General features: G+C 27.4%; 1 protein-coding gene across 1 annotated transcript in view; it reads right to left on the reverse strand.

Annotated features, from left to right (window-relative positions):
- Positions 1–1,401: 1,401 nt before the first annotated feature.
- mdu (meduse) overlaps positions 1,402–23,548 on the reverse strand; it is a 31,312-nt gene continuing 9,165 nt past the window's right edge. Inside the window, exons 2-4 of the mRNA XM_065506964.1 lie at positions 4,103–5,079; positions 2,300–2,419; positions 1,402–2,217 (exon numbers count right to left, since the gene is read on the reverse strand). Coding sequence (XP_065363036.1) covers positions 2,046–2,217; positions 2,300–2,419; positions 4,103–5,079 — 1,269 coding nt within the window. The 3' untranslated portion in view covers positions 1,402–2,045. The remainder of the gene's footprint in view (positions 2,218–2,299; positions 2,420–4,102; positions 5,080–23,548) is intronic.

The raw sequence follows: 23,548 nt of genomic DNA on the forward strand, positions 1-23,548 counted from the left end.
GAATTTTAATTATAGAAAACTGTTATACACAAAATTTTCTATAGAAAAAAATGTTATACGGAAATTTTTTTATACAGATTACTGTTATACGCAACAATTTATAAAGAAAATACTGTTATACACACCAATTTAGATAGAAAACACAAAATTTTCTATAGAAAAAACTGGGGACAAGTTACCGTGATATCAAGTAAAATTCATCGTAATTTTCCTTTTCGAGAATATGAGAAAAAAAATTAGTACATTTGATTAAAATTTCGATATCGAAAACATTATTCGATACGATAGCCCAGCCCAATCGATTACAATGCGGTAATTCGGTCCCTGTATACCGATATTTTTGTTATACATAAATTTTTACAGAACAAACTGTTATACACTAATTGTTAAACAATATTTGCTATAGAAAAAACTGTTATACACAATTTTTCCTATATAAAAAATTGTTATACAAAATGTTTCTTTATAAAAAACTTTTATACACAAACTTTTCTATAAAAAAAACTGTTATACAGAAATTTTTCTATAGAAATAACTGTTATATACAAATTTCTTTATAGAAAAAACTGTTATAAACTAATTTTTCTTTGAAAAAAACTGTTATACACAATTTTCTTCTTGTTATACAAAAATTTATCTATAGAAAAACTGTTATACACAAATTTTTCAATAGAAAATAACTGTTGTACATAAATTTTCTATAGAAAAACTGTTATAAAAAATGTTTCTTTCCAAATAACTGTTATACACAAATGTTTCTACAGAAAAAACGGTTATACATAAATTTTTCTACAGAAAAATTTACATACACAAATTTGTCTATAAAAAAAACAGTTTTACACAATTTTTTATATACAAATTCTTTATAGAAAAAAAAAACATTTATAAACTAATTTTTCTTTAAAAAAAAATGTTATACACAAATTTGTCAATAGAAAAAATGTTTATACAAAAATTTCTCTATAGAAAAACTGTTATACATAAATTTTTCTATAGAAAAAAAAACTGTTATACATAAATTTTCTATAGAAAAACTGTTATAAAAAATGTTTTCTTTCCATATAACTGTTATACACAAATGTTTCAACGGAAAAAACTGTTATACATTAACTTTTCTATAGAAAAATTGACATACAAAAATTTGTCTATACAAAAAAATTTTGTTTGTTATTCACAAATGTTTGATATAGAAAAATTGTCCAAAAACTGATTTACACAATTTTTTCTGTTACACACAAATTTTTCTATTGAAACATTTCTCTATAGAAAAAATTTGTATACAAAAATTTAATTTGTGTTTAAGTAATAATTTAATATTGAATTTTCGCTGCAAAAACGTGTTTAATTGAAGATCCACTAAATATCTTTATTTGTAAAATTATATAAAATAAAGTAAATGCATGGTTTTTAACAATTTTCTTTATTATAATTTTATTTAATAAGTATGTATGTATAATTATTCATATATATGCAATGAAATTATATACAATAGAATCAATTATTCTTATATTTTTTTTTTTAAATTTTTCTCGTACTTATTTTCAGAATTTTTTTTTTCACAGGTTTTTTCTTAATAATTTTCGTTGATAAATACCACATATGCATGGATGTATATTTCTTTATTTCGTAATATTAAATAATAGCTTTATATATTTTGTTTTTTCTTTTATAAACTAAAGCGAGAACATAAATAATGTAAATTTTTAACAAAAATTAGAGCGATTTTTTGGGGCAAACAAAAAAGAATTATATAAAATAAAGGGAAACAAATATAGAGAAAAGAAGGCAAGAAAACTAAATGTATGTAAAATGTCAATGCAGACACATAAAGTAGATAAATAAATCTGTTATAAATTTATGACTAAATTAAGTATAAAGTAAATGAAAAAAGGGGAATGTCATTGTCATTATAATCAGCAACGTGGCCAAAACATAATATGTATAATACTAAACTCCTTATAATTTTCGCCTAAAAGATACCTGATCTTTTAGTTGTGTGAAAAAAGGTGTTTGTCTTTGCTAAAATAGTTTTTTTTAAACATATTTTATGCATTCTGTTGTATTAAATTTTCCCATTGAGCTATTAAACCACGAGATGAAGGAGCTTCTTCTGGAGTCAAATCACATAATTGGGCCAAGGAAACTGCCGGTCTCAAGCCACCACTGGCGCCAGCTGAACGAGCTTGTTGCTTGTCAAAATCAGGCATGGGAGAAACGCTAGATATATATAAGTTATATTTATAATTAACGTTTGTTTAATTTAAAGAATCAATAGCTTAAAAATTGTTTTCAATATTACCTTCTTGAACTGCTGTTGTTTTGTGCATCACACATGTCACCAATGGATTTGGCAGCTCTTAATTTTCCGGGACCATAACAGTGTTCTACATCAGAATCTTCGTCATCGGTTTCTACGTTTCTGCAATTATGAAATTATATTGTTTTTAGTGAGATGTTCTTAAATACCAGTTAAAAAATATCAAACCAGCTTCTTAAATAGTATGTTGTCTTGAATTAAATCTTGAGTCTTCTAATAAATTTTGGTACTTGCTAACCTCTTTCATTCATATTTATTTTAATATTGTTTCACTTCGGACTCTATATCAAACCAGCTTCTTAAATAGTATGTTGCCTTGAATTAAATTTTGTAGCTTCTAATAATTTTTGGTTCTTGCTAACCTCTTTTATATTTCTTCATATTTCTGGAACTTTGTTCATGCTATATATTTCATTTCATATTATTTTACATCGGACTCTATACAAGGTTCTTAAATAGTATGTTGACTTGAATTAAATCTTGAGTCTTTTAATAAATTTTGGTACTTGCTAACCTCTTTTATATTTCTTCATATTTCTGCAACTTTGTTCTTGTTATATCTTTACTCTCACATTGTTTCACTTTACTTTGGAATCTTATAACACAATTCTGTAATATTATTATTGCACTTGAAATATTTTTACTTCTTCAAAAGTGTTTACTTTATATGCAATCTTTAGATTGTCAAAATAACTTGCCACTCTATTAGTATTTTTGAGGCGAAAACTTCTACAAGATCAGACAATCTTTCTTACAAGTTGTATTAACCCTCCGTTAGTCGCAATCATTTTCAATCGAGACTAGTCACAATGTATCAAATTGATATCAATAAAAAAACAATTAACGGAGGGTTAATTAAAAGTATTATTTTGAATTTATTTTAAAATGTTTAGATTATGAAAGAACTTGTAATTCAATTATAACGACAATTCTATACTAGATGGGGTAACTGCCCTATTTTACAACTAGGTAAACAAATTTTTATTTTTGAACAGACATTTCCCTAGATTTTTGGGAAGCTAAATCAGATTTAGAATTTGCCTATACAAACTCCGCTCTAGTCCTAATAAGATTTGCAAATTTTAGTCAGAATGTATAGGAAGGGACCAATAATATTTATGTTTAACCACCATTATCATGTTTTTACCTAAAGTTAAACTGACAGTTTTCATACAAAAATTATAATAATTATTATAATTATAAGTTTATCTTTAAAGTTTCTACAAATTTAGATTTGATTATTTCTTTTATTATTGTGAACACTGCAATCTTTCATACATTTTCCTCATTACCCGAAGTCTTGACAAGCCATCAATTAGTTTACTTTGCGGACATTTTATTGTCCACACATGAATTTGTCTCGTGAGGACTGGAAGATAACATGGACAAAAGCTGTGCAAACAAGACAAATTCATGAGCGCACATGAAATTGTTCGCTGAATGAACAAATCGATCGCTAGTCAAAACAGGGGGTTACATCTTTTATCTTATACATATGTGTTCAACAAAAAGATTTGAGTCTTTTATTCAGTATAACCTTACTTTCCAAAGTATTGAAATCTTTGCTTCATATCCACTTTTATATTCATTAAAATTATCAACATTTTCCTTAAAGATTTCTTTTAATTGTGATCATTACTGATTTCTATTCCTAAGTATACAAATCTCTATTTCTTATCTTCTTTGATCTCCATTTAAATTATCAAGATTTGTTTTAATTATGATTTGATACTGATTTTAAATTTTCTTTGAAATAAATTAAAAATTGCAACAGAATGTACTTACTCATTATCAATGGAATCCAATAGATCTGGTGTTGACTGTCTAATTTTGCGTATTTTCTTCAATTCACTTTCCCGACTCTTCAAATCTTGTAATTCACGTTGAATTTTCAATTCCACAGGCACATAACCGGGACGAATGGGTCTGCCTTCAGAATCACGTTCTATGACGGGAGCTGACAAAGTAACTGTGGGTATTATAGCCTGTGCATTGCGGGCGGCAAAGTCGGGGGTAGCACCTCCCAAACCAGCAGACATGGGAGTCATGGGTGTATTGGGTGGGGTACCGGGTGTATTCATGCCCAATATAGTGGCCGCATTTTTACCATTCAAAAAGATTTTATTTGATGTGGCATTATTGTTGTTGTTGTTATTCATTTGCAGTTTACCGCGTGAAGCTATGAAACGCTGCATGACACCCTTGTGGGCAGGACTCATGGTAAACTGGCGTGGTGCCTTAATGGCACTGAGTAAGGGTGTAGAAACAGTGCGAGTCATTAGTTTCTGCTGGGGTGGCTCTGGTGTTAGATTATAGCAATTGGGACCAATATAGCGTGGCTCTTTTAGGGCCAAGGGTGTGGAGGGGGTATTTACCACTTTATTAGCTTCATTGATTTTCTTAATGTTGGCGGACACACCATTTACCGGACTGGAAGAAGCCGATATGCCCGAATCATCGGAATGATTGTCCTCATCTTTTGTGCTGTTTACACTTAAAGCCAACGAAGGCATGCTGGAGTTTGTATCATCACTGGCCATCATGGAATTGTTGTTAACATGTGGAGGTACCGGACTCAGTGATTGCAAACTGTCGTTATGATTCTCATCATGACCATTTAAAAGGTCTTTGTCGTTCGTTAGTGTTTCGCCGCATTCGTTAACGCTTATGTTCGTTACTGTAGAGATCAGCTGGCGATATTCCTGCTCACGCCTTTCGACCTCTTTAATTTCCTCCTGAATACGCATTAAGGGATCAATTTTCTGCAAAGGTAAGAAAGTGAAAAACGCTGTTAATAAGATATTTGATACGTTGGGAGACAAAAGCAAATACGGTAATATAATTCAGTAGGCTAAACGTACATATTTATACATATGTTAATTAAGCACTTTAAAGGTTTTACTGCTTTTATGTCATACCTCTCTGCTTTCAACTGCTTAAGTACTAAAAGTATAATTTATGTTACTTTTTTTTAAAACATAATTTATAATTATGTATGTTTTTTGTTGGAGTAAAGATAAAAGTAAAAGTCTGTATTTTTTAAAGTTAGTTTAAAAACATTCGCATTTGCCAAAAACTTAAACAAAACTCTAGACAAGTTAAAAACTTAGGCGGCAATAGCAGCAGCACCAGCCTCATGGCTTTAGCACTATTGCAACTTGTTTCCACATGACATTCACATTCAAATTGTGGTTGCAATTCCATTCCAAACAACATTTATGTATGGAAGTTTCACAGCCATACCGGCTTTTGGCAGGCGGGAATTTTTTGCTTTTTTTTGTTGTTGTTGTTGTTGTTACTTCAAAAATGTTTGTTGTATATATTTAGTCATTTACAATTTTGGCATGCAATCGATGACGCAGTTGCAGAGTTTGAGTTTTTAAAACCAATAAGTGAATTTTACTGGCTGAATGTTGAGACGGCATAAAATGGCTAGATTTTGAAATATTAGTCATTAGAGCTGTGCAAACAAGGGAATTTCAAAATTGTGGCAAACAATTTTTTTTTGCAGTGATGAAAAAGCAAGGTCGTTTAAAGCAAAAAATAAATACTTACTACAAATAAGTATTTGGCAAGTAAGTTATTTATGTGTATTTAATTAGTTAATGTAGTGAGAGACAAAGCAACCAGAAAACTTTAAAAGGATTTGGCTTAATTAATTTTTACAAAATACTTGTGTTATATAATGTTTAATACATTAAAATGCTTAATAAAACACATTCAACAAAATATTAGTTCCATTAACAACAAATTGCCCACTAATGGCTGCTGCTTGAGGGTACTAATTAAGTTTTTGTTCACAATTTTGAATTAAGTCTTTTTAATTTTGCTAAACATACATATTTACATAATCAATTTACAACTTTTTTGTGCATTTCCTTTAAAGAAGTGTCACTAAACTTTATTTCGTTTAAATATTAACAAATTATAGCAGATAATTGAAGTTGATTTGAATAAAAAAAATCAGTTTTTCAAACCAAATACATTTTGTTGCATGCTTTGATTTTTTCCTACCAACAGTTGGCTGGTTATTTGGTTAGAGGTCAAAGCAGTAACTGTTAAAATGTCATTAGTATCACTATGAAAAATTCGTGATTTCCTTTCTAACTCATTTACACCACAAATTTTCCAAAACTGTTTTTATTTTCCTCTTCTTTTCCATCGATCTATCTATCTATCCAACTGTCTGACGTTCCTTATTGTTTTGTTGCATTTCAACACTGCTGTTTTCTATTAGTAGATATGCAAATAATACAACAAACAAAAAATAAACTTTTCTCACAACAACAAACCACAACAATGAAAGAAAAAGCTACATCAACAGCATCATCTTAATAATGATGATGATGATCATCATTATCATTTATTAAACTACAAAAACAACAGCAGAAAACATACTCAGAGTTCATTTACCACAGATGTTGGTTTCGAAATATGTAGACAAAAAAAAATTTAAAATAAAAAAAGAAATTCAACAAAATACAAATTTGTACATACAACAACAGAAACCTACTAACAAAAATATGTACATGGAAAAAAAACTTAAGAAAGGTCACGCATAAAGTATAGAGAAACACACTAAAAAAAAAAAAGAATAATCTTTGTTGTAAGGAAGCTGATACTCTAGCTTTGTGGTAGTTAGACGCAATCTCAAAGAACCCACCAAGTTTTATTTTTTTCTTCTTCTCATTTTGGTTACTTTATACTTTAATGTAGCAGTATGTCTATGTAGGTAAAACCTAAAACCTTAACGTATAAGAACAAAAAAAAGAGCTTTAGATGCTTTAGTTTTAATATCAAGTTGCTTTAAATTTTGGTCTTAAACTTCTAAGCTACATTGCGCAATAAAAACAAAAGAGTTTGGAAAAATAGCAGCATAAAATAAAAAAAAAATAGTCATTAAAAAAGAAAAATGCTTTAAAGAAGAATGTATTGCTTTTCAAATAAGAATGTATTGGTGTCACTTCATACTAAATCGAATAGAAAATTGTCAGTATAACAGTATTCGCTATAGAACATTTGCAGTATTTCCTGTATAACAGTTATTTCTATAGAAAATTTTCTGTATAACAAGTTTTTCTATAAAAAGTTTCTGTATAATAGTTTTTCTATAGATAATTTTATGTATAACAGTTTCCTAAAGAAAATTTTCTGTATAACAGTTTTTTTTTAACAAAAAAATTGTGTATATAACAGTATTTTCTATAGAAAGGTTTTTCTTTAGAAAAATTTTGTGTAAACCAGATTTTTCAATAGAAAATTATGTTATAACAGTATCATCTACAGAAACTTTGTGTATAACAATTTTTTCTATGGGAAATTTTGCGATTAGCTCTATTTGCTACAGAAATAATAGTATTTTCAGTAGAAAATTTTCTGTATAACAGTTTTTTGTATAAACAATTTTCCATATCGTTGTATTTGCTACAAAAAGTGTAACATATAATAGTATTTTCAGTAGAAAATTGTCTGTATAACAGTATTTTCAATAGAAAGTTGCTTTAAAGGAGAATGTATTGCTTTTCAAATAAGAAATAAGAAAATCAAATAAGAATTGTCTGTATCATCTACAGAAACTTTGTGTATAACAGTTTTTTCTATGGGAAATTTTGTATATAACAGTTTTCTTATGAAAATTTTCTGTACAACAATTTTATCTATTGAAAATTTTCTGTATAACAGTTTTTTTTCTATAGAAATTTTTGAGTTTAGCTCTATTTGCTACAGAAATAATAGTATTTTCAGTATAAAATTTTTTATAACAGTTTTTTCTATAAACAATTTTCCATATCGTTGTATTTGCTATAAAAAGTGTAACATATAATAGTATTTTCAGTAGAAAATTGTCTGTATAACAGTATTTTCTATAGTGAGATGTTTGTATAACTGTATTTTCTATAAACAACTTTCAGTATAACAGTTGTTTTTATAAAAATGTTGGTGTATAATAGTTTTATTTACAGAATACTTTACTTATGACACGAAAAGGCAATCTCGCGACTACACTGTATGGGATCCCATTGGATGGTACAATTTTCGATCCCTCTTGCCAGCATTGCCCGCGAATTACGCTTCAGGCGCAATGAAATTTTGAGCAAGATTTTTATTGACTTAAGGGAACTTAATTTTTTTTTCAATTTAAATGAGTTTCAAAGAAAATTTCAAACAGTTTAAAGTCCATTATGGAGAACTTAATTATGTCATATCCGTCTGTGTCAGTAAATTTTTCAACCAAAAATTTCTTCAAAAAAAATTTTCCCCCCAATTTCTTTCTCAACAAAATTTTTTCCAAAAAAGATTTTTTACCAACATTTTTTTTTATATAAGATTCGGTACAGGCGAATAAAGCATTCTTACATGTTTTATACAATATATGTTTTTATTGCAACTAGTTCAACTATTTCGTTGTTCATAGCTGTGTGTTCTTTTCTACAGTGGTTTAAAAAATACACTGATTTATTGCCAATATCTGTAAAACAAGATTTACTTTATACAAACAACAAATATTCTACAACATAACCTTCAAATAGACTTGGAAACGACACTCATCCAAAAAGTAGAATTATTTGCCCAACATCAACTGCTAGCGGGTTTCAAACTTAAAAACTCGTTCTCTCATTTCATTTGCTTGATAAAAATATCTTATCCAGAATTTTAATTTTTTTTAAGTCCGCTTAGATAAAGCTTTACTGTAATGTAAAGTTTTTATAATGGATTTTATTTCATCTTTTTTTTTTTGTTTTTTGGTGTTTTTGTTTTCTTTGTGATTTTTTTTGGTTACAAAGCAACCAATAATGCGGGTTTTATGTTGCCACTCAAGTGATCAGTTTGCTAAATTTGCACCAGCAAAAAAATATGTCAATCTTGGGCTTATTAAAGTGGGTATATTATGGTATCTGGTAGTTTGTTTTAAATCTAAGAATTTAAGTTGGTTTCCTGGTTACAAAACTGGTTTTTAAGCACGTGATAAGTGGTGAAACCAACAAACTAAAACCCTTTTTGCTGGTTAAACAAAACTCTTATAAAGAGTAAAAAAGCAGACCTGGGTGGGCGTATGGTTTGCAGCACAGCTGGCAATTATTAATAACATTGGAATGAGATACATGAGATATGCAGAGCTAAAAGCTATGCAAACATATGAAACATACAAATATTACAAACAAATTTATGATGCCATCATTTACAGCAGACATTTATTACATGAGAACTAGACAATGGCTTAAGCTTAAGCGCAAACCTTTATATTAAGCCCCTCTTAAAATACAGCCAAAGATTTATTAGCTTAAGTTTAGTTTATTTTTATATATTTTAGATTGTTGTATTTCGTTTTTTGTTTGTGTTAAATAAATTAGTTTAAGCAATTTTTGCATTAACAGAATAGTTTAACAAACGCATTTTTCAAAACAAAAAAAAACCCTCATTAAGAGTGTGTGAATTTGTTTTGTTAAACAAAAAACAACTTTTATAAACAAATTATGAAATTGTTAGCAAAAATTTATGTTTTTTTTTTTTTTTGTTTAACAGCACCCATGATAAAGCCAGCTTCATTAAACATTTCCAACACGTAATATACATTTTAAAGGTTTTTGTAGGTTGTAAATAAAAGTTAAAAAACAAATACAAAATAAATAAACATCAACATATAAAAAAAACAAACTAAATGATCTCCATAGAAATAAAACTGAGGTTACTGTGGTTTAAACGCACTCTGTCAGAGTAAGTAACCGAGTGTATCTATGTGAGGGGTTTGAATACATTTGTATATACATATGTATGTATTTTTAATTTGATATTATTACACTATTTTCATTATGTCATTTGTCATTTATCTAGGAAATCAGTTTAAAAATTTTATCAATTATATGAAATAAAATAAAACTGAAATTAACCCAGAAACACATATACTTACACTTACTCTACTACCAGTTTTATTATTTATTTAAATTGTGACGTTTAACTAACTGCCTGTCTCCTATTATGTTTAAAAATTAAAATGGAAAATTGCAAGAATTTTTTTTTCTTGTTATGTACATATATTCCAATCTGGAGTATCCGTCCGGATTTGTTCATGTGTTTCAAATTTGTTTCTTGTAAACTTTCAAAAGTTTAAAATTTCATTTAATGTGTTAAAAGTTTTGTTAATGATTTCATTTGTAGATCATTGTTTTGTGTAAATGTTGTATTTTATTTAAGTTTTTTTTTATAGTTTGTGCTCTTATTGTCTTCACTGACCCGAAAATGAAAAGAAATCTTAATTTTTTTTTTGCTTCTCATCATTTAGGAAAAAAAGCAAAAGAAATTTTTGCAAATCATGTTTTAACATGATTTTTTTTTAAGATTTTTTATTGTATTTACAAGGGATACACCCTACTTTCCTTATAAAGTTTATTAAACTTAGAGGACATCTCTAAGTAGTTATTTAAATGTTTGTATTTATAAAATATTGTAAAATAAAATTGAATTCTTATATTTATACAGTAGAGATCAATTTTACCTTATACGGTAGTTTGTAATACAGTCCAATTTTAGCTTAAATTGGACATCTTTATATGAGGAGCCGCAGAACAAAATGTACTTTATACAGTAAAATTTTAGCTTCAATCGCACTTCTTTAAACAGTCCAATTTACAGTTACACTGTCACTTTATACAGTACAAGTCCAATATTAATTTCAAACAAGAATCTTTAAGCAATCCAATTTCTGCTTCAATTATTATTCTTTATACAGTCCAATTTTAGCTTCAGTAGTACAGTTTTAATCAGTCCAATTTCAATCTTAGTTCTAAAAACAATTAAACTCTTGACTAAAACTTATTCATACAACGTAGGGTGTATTTTGATCTCAATACCACTAAATATTGAATCATGTAACGTTCACAATAAATAAATTTAGTTTTTTTATTCTTTTTTTTTGTTGAGATCTTCTGAAGCAATTTGTTTAAGCTGTTCTTTTTTTTGTTGTGTACATAAAACATGAAAACAATTACCATCACGCTTTATTTTTTTATAGCAACATAGTAGTTTTATTGCTAACGTTTTGTTGTTGTTGCTGTTATTATTGCTATTGTTGTTGGTATCCATATGCAAATCATGTGCTGATATCTTGTATCTGGTGCTCGTATTATTCTACTTACTAACTAATCAAACCTCACGCTTCTTCCACATCATCAAGTTCTAAAATGGTTTTTGCTGCTATTGTTTTTGGTTTTACTTCTTAGTCTAATTCAGTTTTTTTTTTATTTTTATTATTTCTTGTTTCATTCACTTTAATGTTGCATTGTTTTAAACTAAAAACGTGAAATATTAGTAAATAATTATTTAGCAAAAATGAAAAAAAGAAATCATAAAATTTTTATTCAGATCTCTTGTTTTTGCAGCCAAACATCACGTATTTTACTTTACAACTTGAGGTTAATATTACAGCAACAACAGCAAATATGAAATGTTTTTTTATTTTTTTTTTCAATTTTCTTTCAGCATCAGGTGTTTGGGAAAAGAAGTTTATAGATTTATGAACCAACCAGGTTGAGTTAAAAGAGATTTAGTGTAAACAAATCATGTTTGTTTCGGTTTCTTTTATAGAACAAACGAAAGAAGTTCAAATTACAGTAAATTAATAGGTAAACCCCGTAAGTCATGAGGGTTGGGTTTATAGTCTAAAACAATGTAAGAGTCTTTATGGAGTAGAAATAACAATTTTTGTTAAGAGAGTTAGTTAAGGTTACGTGCTTATATCTCGGTAATTTATGGGTCGTTATAGCTGATTTTTAATAGTGAATATCCCGATACTATATTTAACCTAATTGAAGGGTTTAATTAACATATATGCCCGTAAGTTATTCGGTAAAATGATTTACTCTAACATACGCAAATGAATAATGTAAAAATTATTCATTAGTAACGAAGACTAAAAGTGCTTTATTCAGCTGTGCTGTAAATTTAAAAAAAAAAATAAAAAATTTAGAAAATTCAAAATATGAGAATATTTTTTAGTGAAAATAATTAATTGTTAAATAAAATTTATTGTTGGTGAAAATTATATTTTGTACAAATTCAAAGGGAAATATGACAAAAAGCTTAAGTCTATTATTTGATATTATTTTTAGATTTTAATGGCAAGTAGTTGCATTTAATACTAACTGTCTACAAAACAAGTAATAGAGCTATATTCGGCTGTGCCGAATCTTATATACCATCACAAAATTACACGTTAAACTAAAAACTTTAAATATTTTCAGGTAAACAAAATAAAAAAAAAAAAATTTTTTTGAATTTTTAAAAAAAATTTATTAGTGAATAAATTTTATGGCTAAAAAATTTTTTCGCGATGTTGACCCTTTGCAGGTTTATAACATTTCTTTACTTCATGTTTTAGGTAGTTAACCTATTTGCCAACTCAGACTGTGAAATTTTTATTGTACAAAACATAAAACTGTATAAAAATTTAAAATTATATTTTTTTATACAGGCCTTAGTGGACAAATAGATTAAGTAGACTTAATCTATTATTTTTTTTCAAATTTGAATTCCAAACTATTATATTATCAAAAGAAATGAATAAAAAATTGTTTTATATCCATGTCTATGTTTTAGGGAGTTAACCTATTTGGCATTCAAATTTCTATTGTACAAATCATAAAAACTGTTTAAAAATTTAACTATTCCAAACTCTAAGAATTTGCCTTTATGCACTTTCTGTTTTGATTAAAAATTATAAGTTATCGCCAAAAACAAATTGTGATAACATTCATTTATTATCAGGGTGCAAAGATCATTTCATAAACAGGGTCAAAAATGCACAAGTCTAAATGATTTCCAAAAATATGATTACTTTATATATGAACAAATATTATGCAAAAATTTAACAATATTCTAAATGTTGTATAAGTTTCCATTACTTTATTAAATTCCACTACTTAAATGACTTCTTAGACATGTAAAAAATCATGAAATATATATAAAAAAAAACTATAAATTACATCACTAAAATTCTGTAAAGCATTTAACAAATTTCCTGTTAACAATTAAATAAACATTTTAACTAATTTATAAATATGTTAATATTTACCCAGAGGAAAAGCATGAATGTATGTAAATGTGTGTAAAACACAAACACAATTTGCATGCACGATAGAAATATTTGACATAATTTTCTTTTGCAAATCACTTCCATAATGATGATCTAACAGAACGCGAACACACAAAAAGCTTTAATTTATTAAATACAATATAAATTATCTGTGTGTTTTTGTCTGTCTGTTGTCTTAATGATTTTCCAATTAACTTTGACTGGTGAAATATTTATTTATTTATTTACTGATTCGTTTTGCCAACGTTCATTTTAATCGTGTTTAAAAAAATGTCTCAAGAAATACTAAATGACCAACAAAACCACTTAAAAGCACTAGAATGAAAACGTAACAAACAAATAAACTATTAAACGTTAAGGTGATAAAGCATTGATTATCTTTAGTTTAGAACAGGGAGGGTAAATTTATAGCGTTTGTACTTTGGCAATAAGTACCTTAGCAATTAAGTTAGTTCGGAATTTTTTGTACCAAATCAGTGGCCGGCACAAAGAGATCATGCCAAATTCGTAAATGTTTGCGAGTATTTGATCTAAAAGTAAATACAGCTATATTTTATAAATTTGCAAAAATTAAGTTTTTTTATTTTATCTACTTTGTTAAATAAATATTTTTATATTTTCCCACAAAATTATATTAAACAATTAAAAGCTCATTTGAAAATCTCTATTTGCCAACCCTGCTTTAGACCAACATAGAATCAGGAGGGTAAAAGAAGTTAAAAATGTGTAATAGGTTTGGTTTTAAGTGAAGACGTTATTAACCTGAGTAAACTAAACATTTTAGCTTAAAGAATAAATAGATTACATGACCTTAATATATTAAATTTAGTGAATAAAGTAAATATGTATGTATTATATAAAATCAAACAAAAATGAAAGTCTCAAATGGAAAACTTTGCATTCAAACAGTTTTTTTTTATAAATTATTTTCTTTTTCAATTGAATTTATTTCAATAAATCATTATCTTATCTAAGCGTAAAACTAATATAGACATTTATAATTCAAAATGAAAAAAAAGAAAAATGATTCATTTTTGACGGCAAATATTTGTTTTAATCGTTTGAAAATGTTTTTATAATTGTGGCAAAATAGTTTGTTAGTTAGTTATTTGTTACACAGCAAAAATTGCTTTAGTTTGTTTTGCGAGAAATGCTTCCTGAATGTTTTATTTATTGATAACTAATTGTGGCATGCAGTAATTATGTTGCATTTGCCACATACAATATTAATTTTACATGAATAGTTTTTTTTTATTTTTTTTTGAAGTTAAAGAAATATTTCCGGCAATAAAGGCTGGTGGGAAACCCTTTAAAATCTTGAATCTGCAGTATGGGCTGTTCCCGATATGGGCTATAGATCGAATACAGTTTAGACTGTTGATCTAGAACACAGTCGTGTTTCTTATCTACATGTGGCTATCCTCATGTCCTTACTTTTAATGCGGTTCATGTTGCAACATTTTCATTATGGCAAAAAAATCTTTATGATTTATATATAGATTTTTCAATAATTTCTTATAATTTATTCAAATGTTTAGCCACTTTTTTGTACCTAAGCCCAACGACTTAATTCTTTTAAATTTCTTATCTGTCACAAACAATTTTCACTGAAAATTAACTTGTTTTCAGCTAAATTGATCGGTTACTGTTTTGTTTCTCCACCTCTCCGCCTAATTTCACACAAAATGTTCAACTATGCACATTCGTTTTCCTTCTGTCATTCACCCACCTTTAAAACTATCAATGTTACCGCAAGATCGTAAGATTGAAAGTTTAGCGTGTAACTGTCTTGCTGCCACATTGCAACACCAACATTTCAATAGATTATCTGCATATTTGTTTACTCAAATTAAACTTCCGTATTTTAAACAACATTGCAACATTCTTAAACAAACAAACATCATCAGATACAGCTACAAAATAACTTGGATTCATAAATCTTAGAAATGATCTTCAGGTATGACAAAACGCCTGGTTAAATTTATTATAAAAATTTGTTTAAATTAAGCTTTTGTTGTTATTATATTTGTTCTTTTTTAAATAAAGACAAATGTGGGAATTTAAAACTGTCGAGCATTTAATTCTCACCCGCAAATCTTTTGTTTTGTTTTTGCTTTTCTAAATCTTTTGTTATTGTAAAAAAAAAGGTCATTGAACTACAAATGCTGCTAGTTTTGTTTGTACTTAACTCGAGCTGGCATTCTGTTTTAGGAATGAATTGCTAAGATTCAATTACAAATATGTACATGTAACACGCAACTAGAATTTTCTTTACAGATGACACTTCTTTTGTAACTCGATTTACAAATACAACTTGTGTTTTGTAGAAAAGCAGCAAGCAACGAACGTTCTTCATCAACATCATGATCATCGTGATCATAGTCATTATTACCCTGAGTCCAACCATGGCTTAAACAGCAACGTTAAGGAAATAACAGCAGGCCTGTTAAACAAAATACAAACAAACATACAAAATTTACGCTTGTTTGGTTACTTTGTTGATGCTGTCTAATGATACTATTCCAACAAAACATTTAGGCTAATCACATGTTTTTTTTTAAAAAACCTTAATATCTAAGATTTGAATATACATTTTTTAAAATAAGTAGAAATCCCTTTAAATAATATATTTTATGATTGACTTCAAACTGTGAACACCCCACTTGATTATTTAATGCAAAGTTTATTTATTTTTATATTTTATTAACACTTGTCTATTACATTTCTTATTTTTTTTTCTTAATTATTTATCAAGAACATTTCTAAGATTGTTACTAGGAAAATATACTCTCCGTATGACATTTACTAAGGAGAAAAACTTTGAAATTTTTAACATATTTCAACACAAACGGCAAAAAGTAACCATAAAGATAACAATTCTTGGAATATCGTTAACAACAAAAAAAAAACACCCATGAGGTAAGAGAGGGAAAAAACGTTGAGAAATATTAATTAACAAAATGTTAAAAAAAAGCTATAGAATTGTATAAACAAATAGTTGTTTTTAATGAATTTTGGAAGAAAAACGCAGTTTACTAGATTCGGCTTTGAAATTGAAAAATAAACTGGTGCTGTTTTTGTTGAACAAATATTCAAAAACAAATAATACACAAAAAATTAATCAGCAGGTGGAAATATTCTTATTTGTTAATAACAATTTTTTTTTTTTTTTTTTTAAATTAGTCAAATTTATTTTGAACAGTAGCGCAGCAGCAGCTGTCCCAGCAAATGCCCACGATATTGAAATGACTGTTAAATGACAGTATTGACAATTGTTTGATTTTGTTAGAAGAATATTTACAGTAATCTAGTTTCGATTAAAAGTAAAAAGGATGTGTAATTTATGTATGCATCCTAGTTTGAACTAGTTCTGAATTGACTAAACTACTAGTTACCCCATAACCCACTATAAGGCCTTTGAATAACGAATATAAATCACGCATAATGCTTTAAAAAAACAGACTACAGCAGGACTACAATCTGTGAAAAATTAAAATATACACGTTTATATGAAGGCAAAACACGACCACCGTTGTCGCTGTAGCCAACTTAAACTAATTTCAATTTTCGTAGGCAACAATAAACAATATGTATCGAAACGTCAAACTTCACTGTCAGTTGGTTACGCTATTGCTGTCGTTTTCATTGTCATTAAGTAGCTGACTACAGGGCGACGATTGCTGCCAACGACATTTGTAGTCATGATGCTCTGTAGCCTGCTGTAGTATATGTGTTTAATACATAAATCACGCATAATGCTTTAAACATATAGATTACAGCAGGCTACCAACCACAATCTGTCAAAATTTAAATACACACGTTTATATGAATGCGAATATTTTGTCAATTGTCAATTTTGTACAATTGTCGCTGTAGCCAACTTAAGCTAATTTCAGTTTTCGTATGCGACTATGAAGAAAATATAGAGAAACGTCAAACATCAATGTCAGTCAGCTGGTTACAATGTTGCTGTCGTTTTCTTTACAAATAAGTAGCTGACTACAGGGCGAAGATTGCTGTCATCGCCATTTGTATTCTTGTAGCTGTTTAGCCAGTCTATGTGTTTAAAGCATAACATTTTAAGGGGTCAATTGACTTCATCTGCATAACCATTTACTAGTGTAATTACTAGTGAATGATAGTCACATGGGATCGTCTTGCTTTTGGTATTCAAATTTTGGCATATAACTCTCATTTGTGTATTACTATATTTGCTGTTGCGTTGTCAACCACTTAATGTAGATATCGAAGAAACGATTTAAATGGTAAAAAGTAATGAAAAGGTAATAAATTAGCAATATCTGCATAATTTTACTTTAGAGAAAAATGATCGTAAGAATGATCTTACTTAGTAAGTTCAACAACAGATCGACAAGACAACCACACCGGTCTAAATAGTGATATTGCTAGATCAAAGCTGAAAATTGCTGGTTTTAAAACTGCAGGGTTTTTAGTTATTTACATACAAATATACAGTTTTTATTTTCACTTGAGACAAACTATTAAAAAAATAATGAAAGATAGTTTTCGTAGTCATCAAGCTGACTCTGAATTTATAGAAATATGTCCATTTCATATGCAAATTAATTGCAAACTTTGTTTTATGTTTTCTTCAAATTATAACCCAGTTTTGCCAAAACATTTGCTTCAGATTTATTTTACTAGTGTAAACGCATGAATTAGTTTTATACCATAAAATAGATGTTTTCATTTGTTTATGTAAAAAAAGCATAACAAATTTGAATTTTGTTTCAATTGTGTCTAGTAGAGCACTAATTAAAGGAAACATTTTATTAAAAATAATTAACATGACTAAATCTATTTGTTACACTTTTCCAACTATGAATAACAATAAAGTACACTCAACAAATTAGTTATTAAAATAAATTAAAAACTTAGAAAAGTCTTAACAAAAATCTAGGCAAAGTCTAAAAACTATTTATAATCATACTTCTGTTCACTTGCAACACAGTTAGGATTTAAGGAGCAAGTGCAAGTTCGGCTACACGTTTGAAAAACCTATAACATTCACAAGTTTCCTTCTGTTCACGTGGAAAAGCACTTCCGAAATATAATTTCAATCAATATCAAGTTCCGTAAGTTTACTACTGATTGTTGAATAAAGAAAATTAATATTTAAATCCAATGAAAACCAAACAGATATTATGAAAATATTATACATAGATATATTTGCTATAATTTCCCTGTATAGATATGAACTTGCACGTTTGAATCTTGCGGAAATTTTGACATTTTTTTCCTTTGCTGTTATTGTGTCATGTGTAGCCGTAATGTTAAATATTTTCTGTTTTATTGACAACTTTCTGCGTTTTTTTTATTATCCACTTGTTTTCTTTCCGTGTATTTATGCTTATGAAATTTAATTGAGGAAAAGATTTATTATGTTCAAGTATGTCTATTAACACACATATACAAAGAGTTGTAAAAAAGTGTTAATTATTTTTCTACAAAAAAAAGCCTAACAAATAGAAAAAAGAGCAAGTAATAATTGAATTAAAACAAAAAAACTAAATTGTATGAGTAAAGAAAATATGTGTTAAATTTACTCGCAGTAAATTTCTTTCTAAAAATAAATATGAAAAATCTAACAAATATTTGTTAAATTGCATTAAACAAAATAGATAAAACAAAAATGTTAAAGACATGAACTTTCATGGTGGGTTTTTTTCCGAAGAGGAAACGTAGGTAGACAGGAAACTTGAAAAGTCAAGGTATAGGGCGAATTGGAAAAGCCTTTATCAGGTAGCAAAAACAAATAATTTATAAAGTAATTGAAAGGTACTAATTGCAACTATATCCTAGGAATTTGCATCAAAAAAACACATCAATTGTTCTGTATCAGTTCTGTTCCTCCTAGGGAACAGAACTGATACTGATTGCAAATTATATATTTGCAAAACATATGTTAGTAACTAAATTGTATTACCGCACAACTTACCAGAAGTTGTTATATATAGCTTCGATTGGAGAGAGTGAAGCTAACATTGCGCGAACTTATAATTCAATTTGAAATATCCAGTAAATATCGTGTAGCGTTCATGTATAACAAATACTGTAAAAAAAATTGTTAATGATACTAATTTTAAAGTTAACGGCAACTGTTATAAATAAAATGAGAGAGAAAAAAAAACGAATAAATAAAACAAAAAAGACTTTAAACTATTCACTAATGACGCTACAGTTAAAAAAGAAAAAAAAAACTTTACCGTGTTGATGGCCGCATTAGACACCTTTTTCTTTAACACACTTTTCCATTCATGATATTGAAACATGATGCAACAACAGCATAGCTTTAAAGGTATTGAAGCTCTTTCATTGTTTGTTTTAGTTTACAACATTTTTTTAAACGATTTTTTTATGCAATTTTAACACAAAATGGTCTATTGTCCATAATGATAATTTTTGTATTGATATTAAATGAAAGCATCAATGTTTGTTTTGTCAAACATGATGTTTTATTGTAATCATTATTGATAGTTATTATTATGATCTTGGGAAATTAATTATTGCGTTAATCTTATTTTTTACCAAAATGATTAATGTTTTGTCATGTTTGAACAAAATTTGTTAGGATTTTAAACATTTCTAAAATGAAATCATTTATACTGTATTCTTTAATTAAGCCTCTCCCATTTTATTTATAATTATTGCTTCATTTCTCGTGTTTTGGAAATATTTCTCATCAGGTTTTCTTATCAAAAAACAAGAAAAATTTCAATTCGTTTGAAACAATTGACACAGAATTTCATTTAAACAATTGAATGGTAAATGGCGTAAATTATTTATTAATTAGCCGGTTGATGAGTATGTTGCCGCAAGATAACAGAGTTTTTAAAATCACTTTATGGAAAAACAATCATTTGATAATGAGTTGCCAATTATATTGTGTAAACAATATGTTATTAATAACAGGTTTGTTAGCTTGACATGCCTGCTAACTCTCTCTCTCTTTCTCACTTACTAACTAATCTCTGTAAGAGTATTTATCTAACAGTGATTACGCATAAACATACATACGTATAGTAGAGTGTATGTGATTTATGGTTTTATTCTCAAGAATTGTATTTAATTTGTTATATGTTTTAACCAATCTATCTATCTGTATTATTGATATTGCAATTTTAGTTGGGAAAATATTGTATAGTATGTGGGTCTTTAAGCCAAATAATAAATTCCCATATTTTTTACGTTTGGTTTTGTTTTGCTATCGCTAAAAATAAATACAAATAAAAAAGCCAACAATTATTTGTTACCATTGTTATCTGCTACAATTGCCAGTGATAAGATATTGATAGCAATTTATATACATACATAGGTATATGTATGTATTTAATTTACTTAAAATGTCAAGTTTATATAAGTTAAATAATATAAAATATTCTAAAATACTTAAATAAATACCCAGTATATGGGATGACAATAAAAACCAAATTTATAGCAACACTTGTTTAATAGTAAATGACTAATTCTTAAATCAATTTATTTAGAAAGTACAAAACTTTTTAATTAGCACAATTTCCTTGACATTGATATTAAAAAAACTTTTTTAGCATGATAGTTTGAAAGTTATAAATATTATAAATACCATAATGACTCATATTGGTAGTAATTACTAAATCCGAAAAGTTTTTCACATTCAAATAGTCAACTTTCTTTTTCGTTTGCGTTCACTGCATCTCTCATCTCTGCAGACATTAATCTGAAAGTCAAAGTTCCCTTATTACCGAAGATAAACTTTAGTGTTCGCATCTGAAAATCACAATTGATTACTCTCCAATCTTCTTACATGGCATTTAACTGCCAAATAACTTGCATTCATGATTGATACATCTACATATATATCCGCTATTGTCTAACTTAGGTTGTTATTTAAAATCGAGAAATCCGCGACTAACTCGATTTTTTCACCCAAATTTTATTGTTCCAAATTTTACAACAATAGGTCTGTTCATTTACTTTCCCAGTAAATACTTGCAACGAGAGATTAAAATCAAAATTTACAAAATTACTCTCTTAAAACCTCAAAAATAGTAAAAAGTAAATGAACGCTTTTCCAGTAACAATTGTTTTATACACACAATTTTCATATTTTATTCCTTTTAAAATGTATAAATACCTACTCACATTTTCTTCAATTTTATTAAACATTATTCTTTTATATTTTTTCACCACAAAAATAAAATTGAAAATAAATAAACAATAACACAAAACATATGAAATATAAGCTGCTAACTATTACGAGTTCAAAATAGAATTTGTAATAGTTTGCAACGAGAGAGCACTCTCAAAAATTTATACGCTCTTGAATTTTTTTCTACTTGCAAGTTTTTTGAGTTAATGAACGCTTTTCCAGTAACAATTGTTACTAACTAGTAACAACTTTTAGTTATTGAACATAGCTAATGTTTTTAACCAAATTTTTTATTGTTGCTCTGGCGGACGCTCGGCCTACAAAATCACCCCTAGATTGCTATTTTGTTGTCATACATTTAATGTAGACATCGAATTATTAGTGATATTATTGGTGATGAGGTAATGCAGAGGGAACAAATAGATACCCAATGCATAACTTTCCCTTATAAAAGTTACTACATAAGCACTGAAATTTAATTATCACTCAAACGAATTGTTTTCAATTTTAAACTATTTTCTTGAAAATGAATTTCTTGATTTATCTTTTTCTATTTATATTGTTAATTTGTATACAAAAATATGTATTTATAATTTAATTTCATATTAAACACTTAATAACATAGTTCGCTGAACTTTTTCCTTAGCAGCCAAAGAAACCAGAAATTATGTTTAATGATTCTTTGCCAAAAGAAAATATCCCCAGGTGTTAGAGGGTTCTTAACAGTAGTCTAAAGAAATATTAAATTTCCAAAGCCGCTGCTAATTATCGAAAAAAAAATCTTGCATAATATTTCTTTTTATTTCTCTTTAAATTAAAGAAAAATACTTAAAAATTTGTAGTGTTGTTTACTTTAAATCATAATACATACATATTTAGAAAACAAATCAAATGAAAAAGAAAGTGCAATTTTATAAAAAGTTATTAAAGAAAAGCCTCTATGTGATCAGTTTTATGCGAAAGAAAAAAAACGTTATAATTTAGTTTATTCAAAGACAGAAAAACAAAAATTAGCAAACAATACCTATTATTACAACTATTTTTATGTTTAATATATACAATACATTTTTTTTCTTGCTTACAAAAGAAAGAAAAAAATGTAAACAAACCTCATCATAATAACTGCATATTTTCCACAATACACCACACACACCACTAATAACTCTCTAAACACCACTCTTCTCACTCACTCTTTCAATCAATCAATCACTCACTCATTCACTCACTCACTCATACCTCTGCTGACTTTGTGTGTAATCTTGTAAATGTCATCTGTATTAAATCAAGTAAGAGTTGCATGTGTGGGCTCTTTTTATTACAAGTTTTTTGTAAGAAAAATCATCTTTCTTTTATGTTGTTGTCATTTCATCAGTAATGTTTGTTTTTGTTTGGAAAAAAGGTGAGAGCTTAACTACCGTTAGAGTTTATATTGTTGGTTGATTAGTTAGACAGACAGACAGACACATGATTGAAATTTGACAATAAGTTAAATTTTATTTAATTTTTTTGTTAAGAAAACCGTGGTAATTTTGTATATTTTTCTATTTTTAAAATAAAAAACTTCATCATTTTTAAGTTGTAATACCTTAAAAATTAAAGCAAAAGTGTGTTTTCATCATTGTTAACACCAACAATTTTACAATGCTTTTAAGTTGATTATGAAAACATTTAACACAAAATAATTGGATTTTTTTTGAAATTTAATTAATTGCATATTTTTTTATATTTTCGAAAGATGAGAGGAAAGTTTATTTTATTTTTATATAGATATCAAGCCAATGCCCTGTGTGAATGAAGTATGTATAATTGTACAATAATGCTTTTTATTTTATTAACACCCAAAAAGTTGCTTTATAAACTAAAAATTAAAACTTAATTGAATATTAAAAAACAAACTGTTAAATCTTAACATTAAAACTGTAATTTTTTAGGCCCTCACTTAAATAAATAAATAAAAACTAAGATGATGTTGTGATGAAATATAAAGTTT

Source organism: Calliphora vicina, chromosome 4 (genome assembly GCF_958450345.1).
Source record: "Calliphora vicina chromosome 4, idCalVici1.1, whole genome shotgun sequence".
NCBI lineage: Eukaryota > Metazoa > Arthropoda > Insecta > Diptera > Calliphoridae > Calliphora > Calliphora vicina.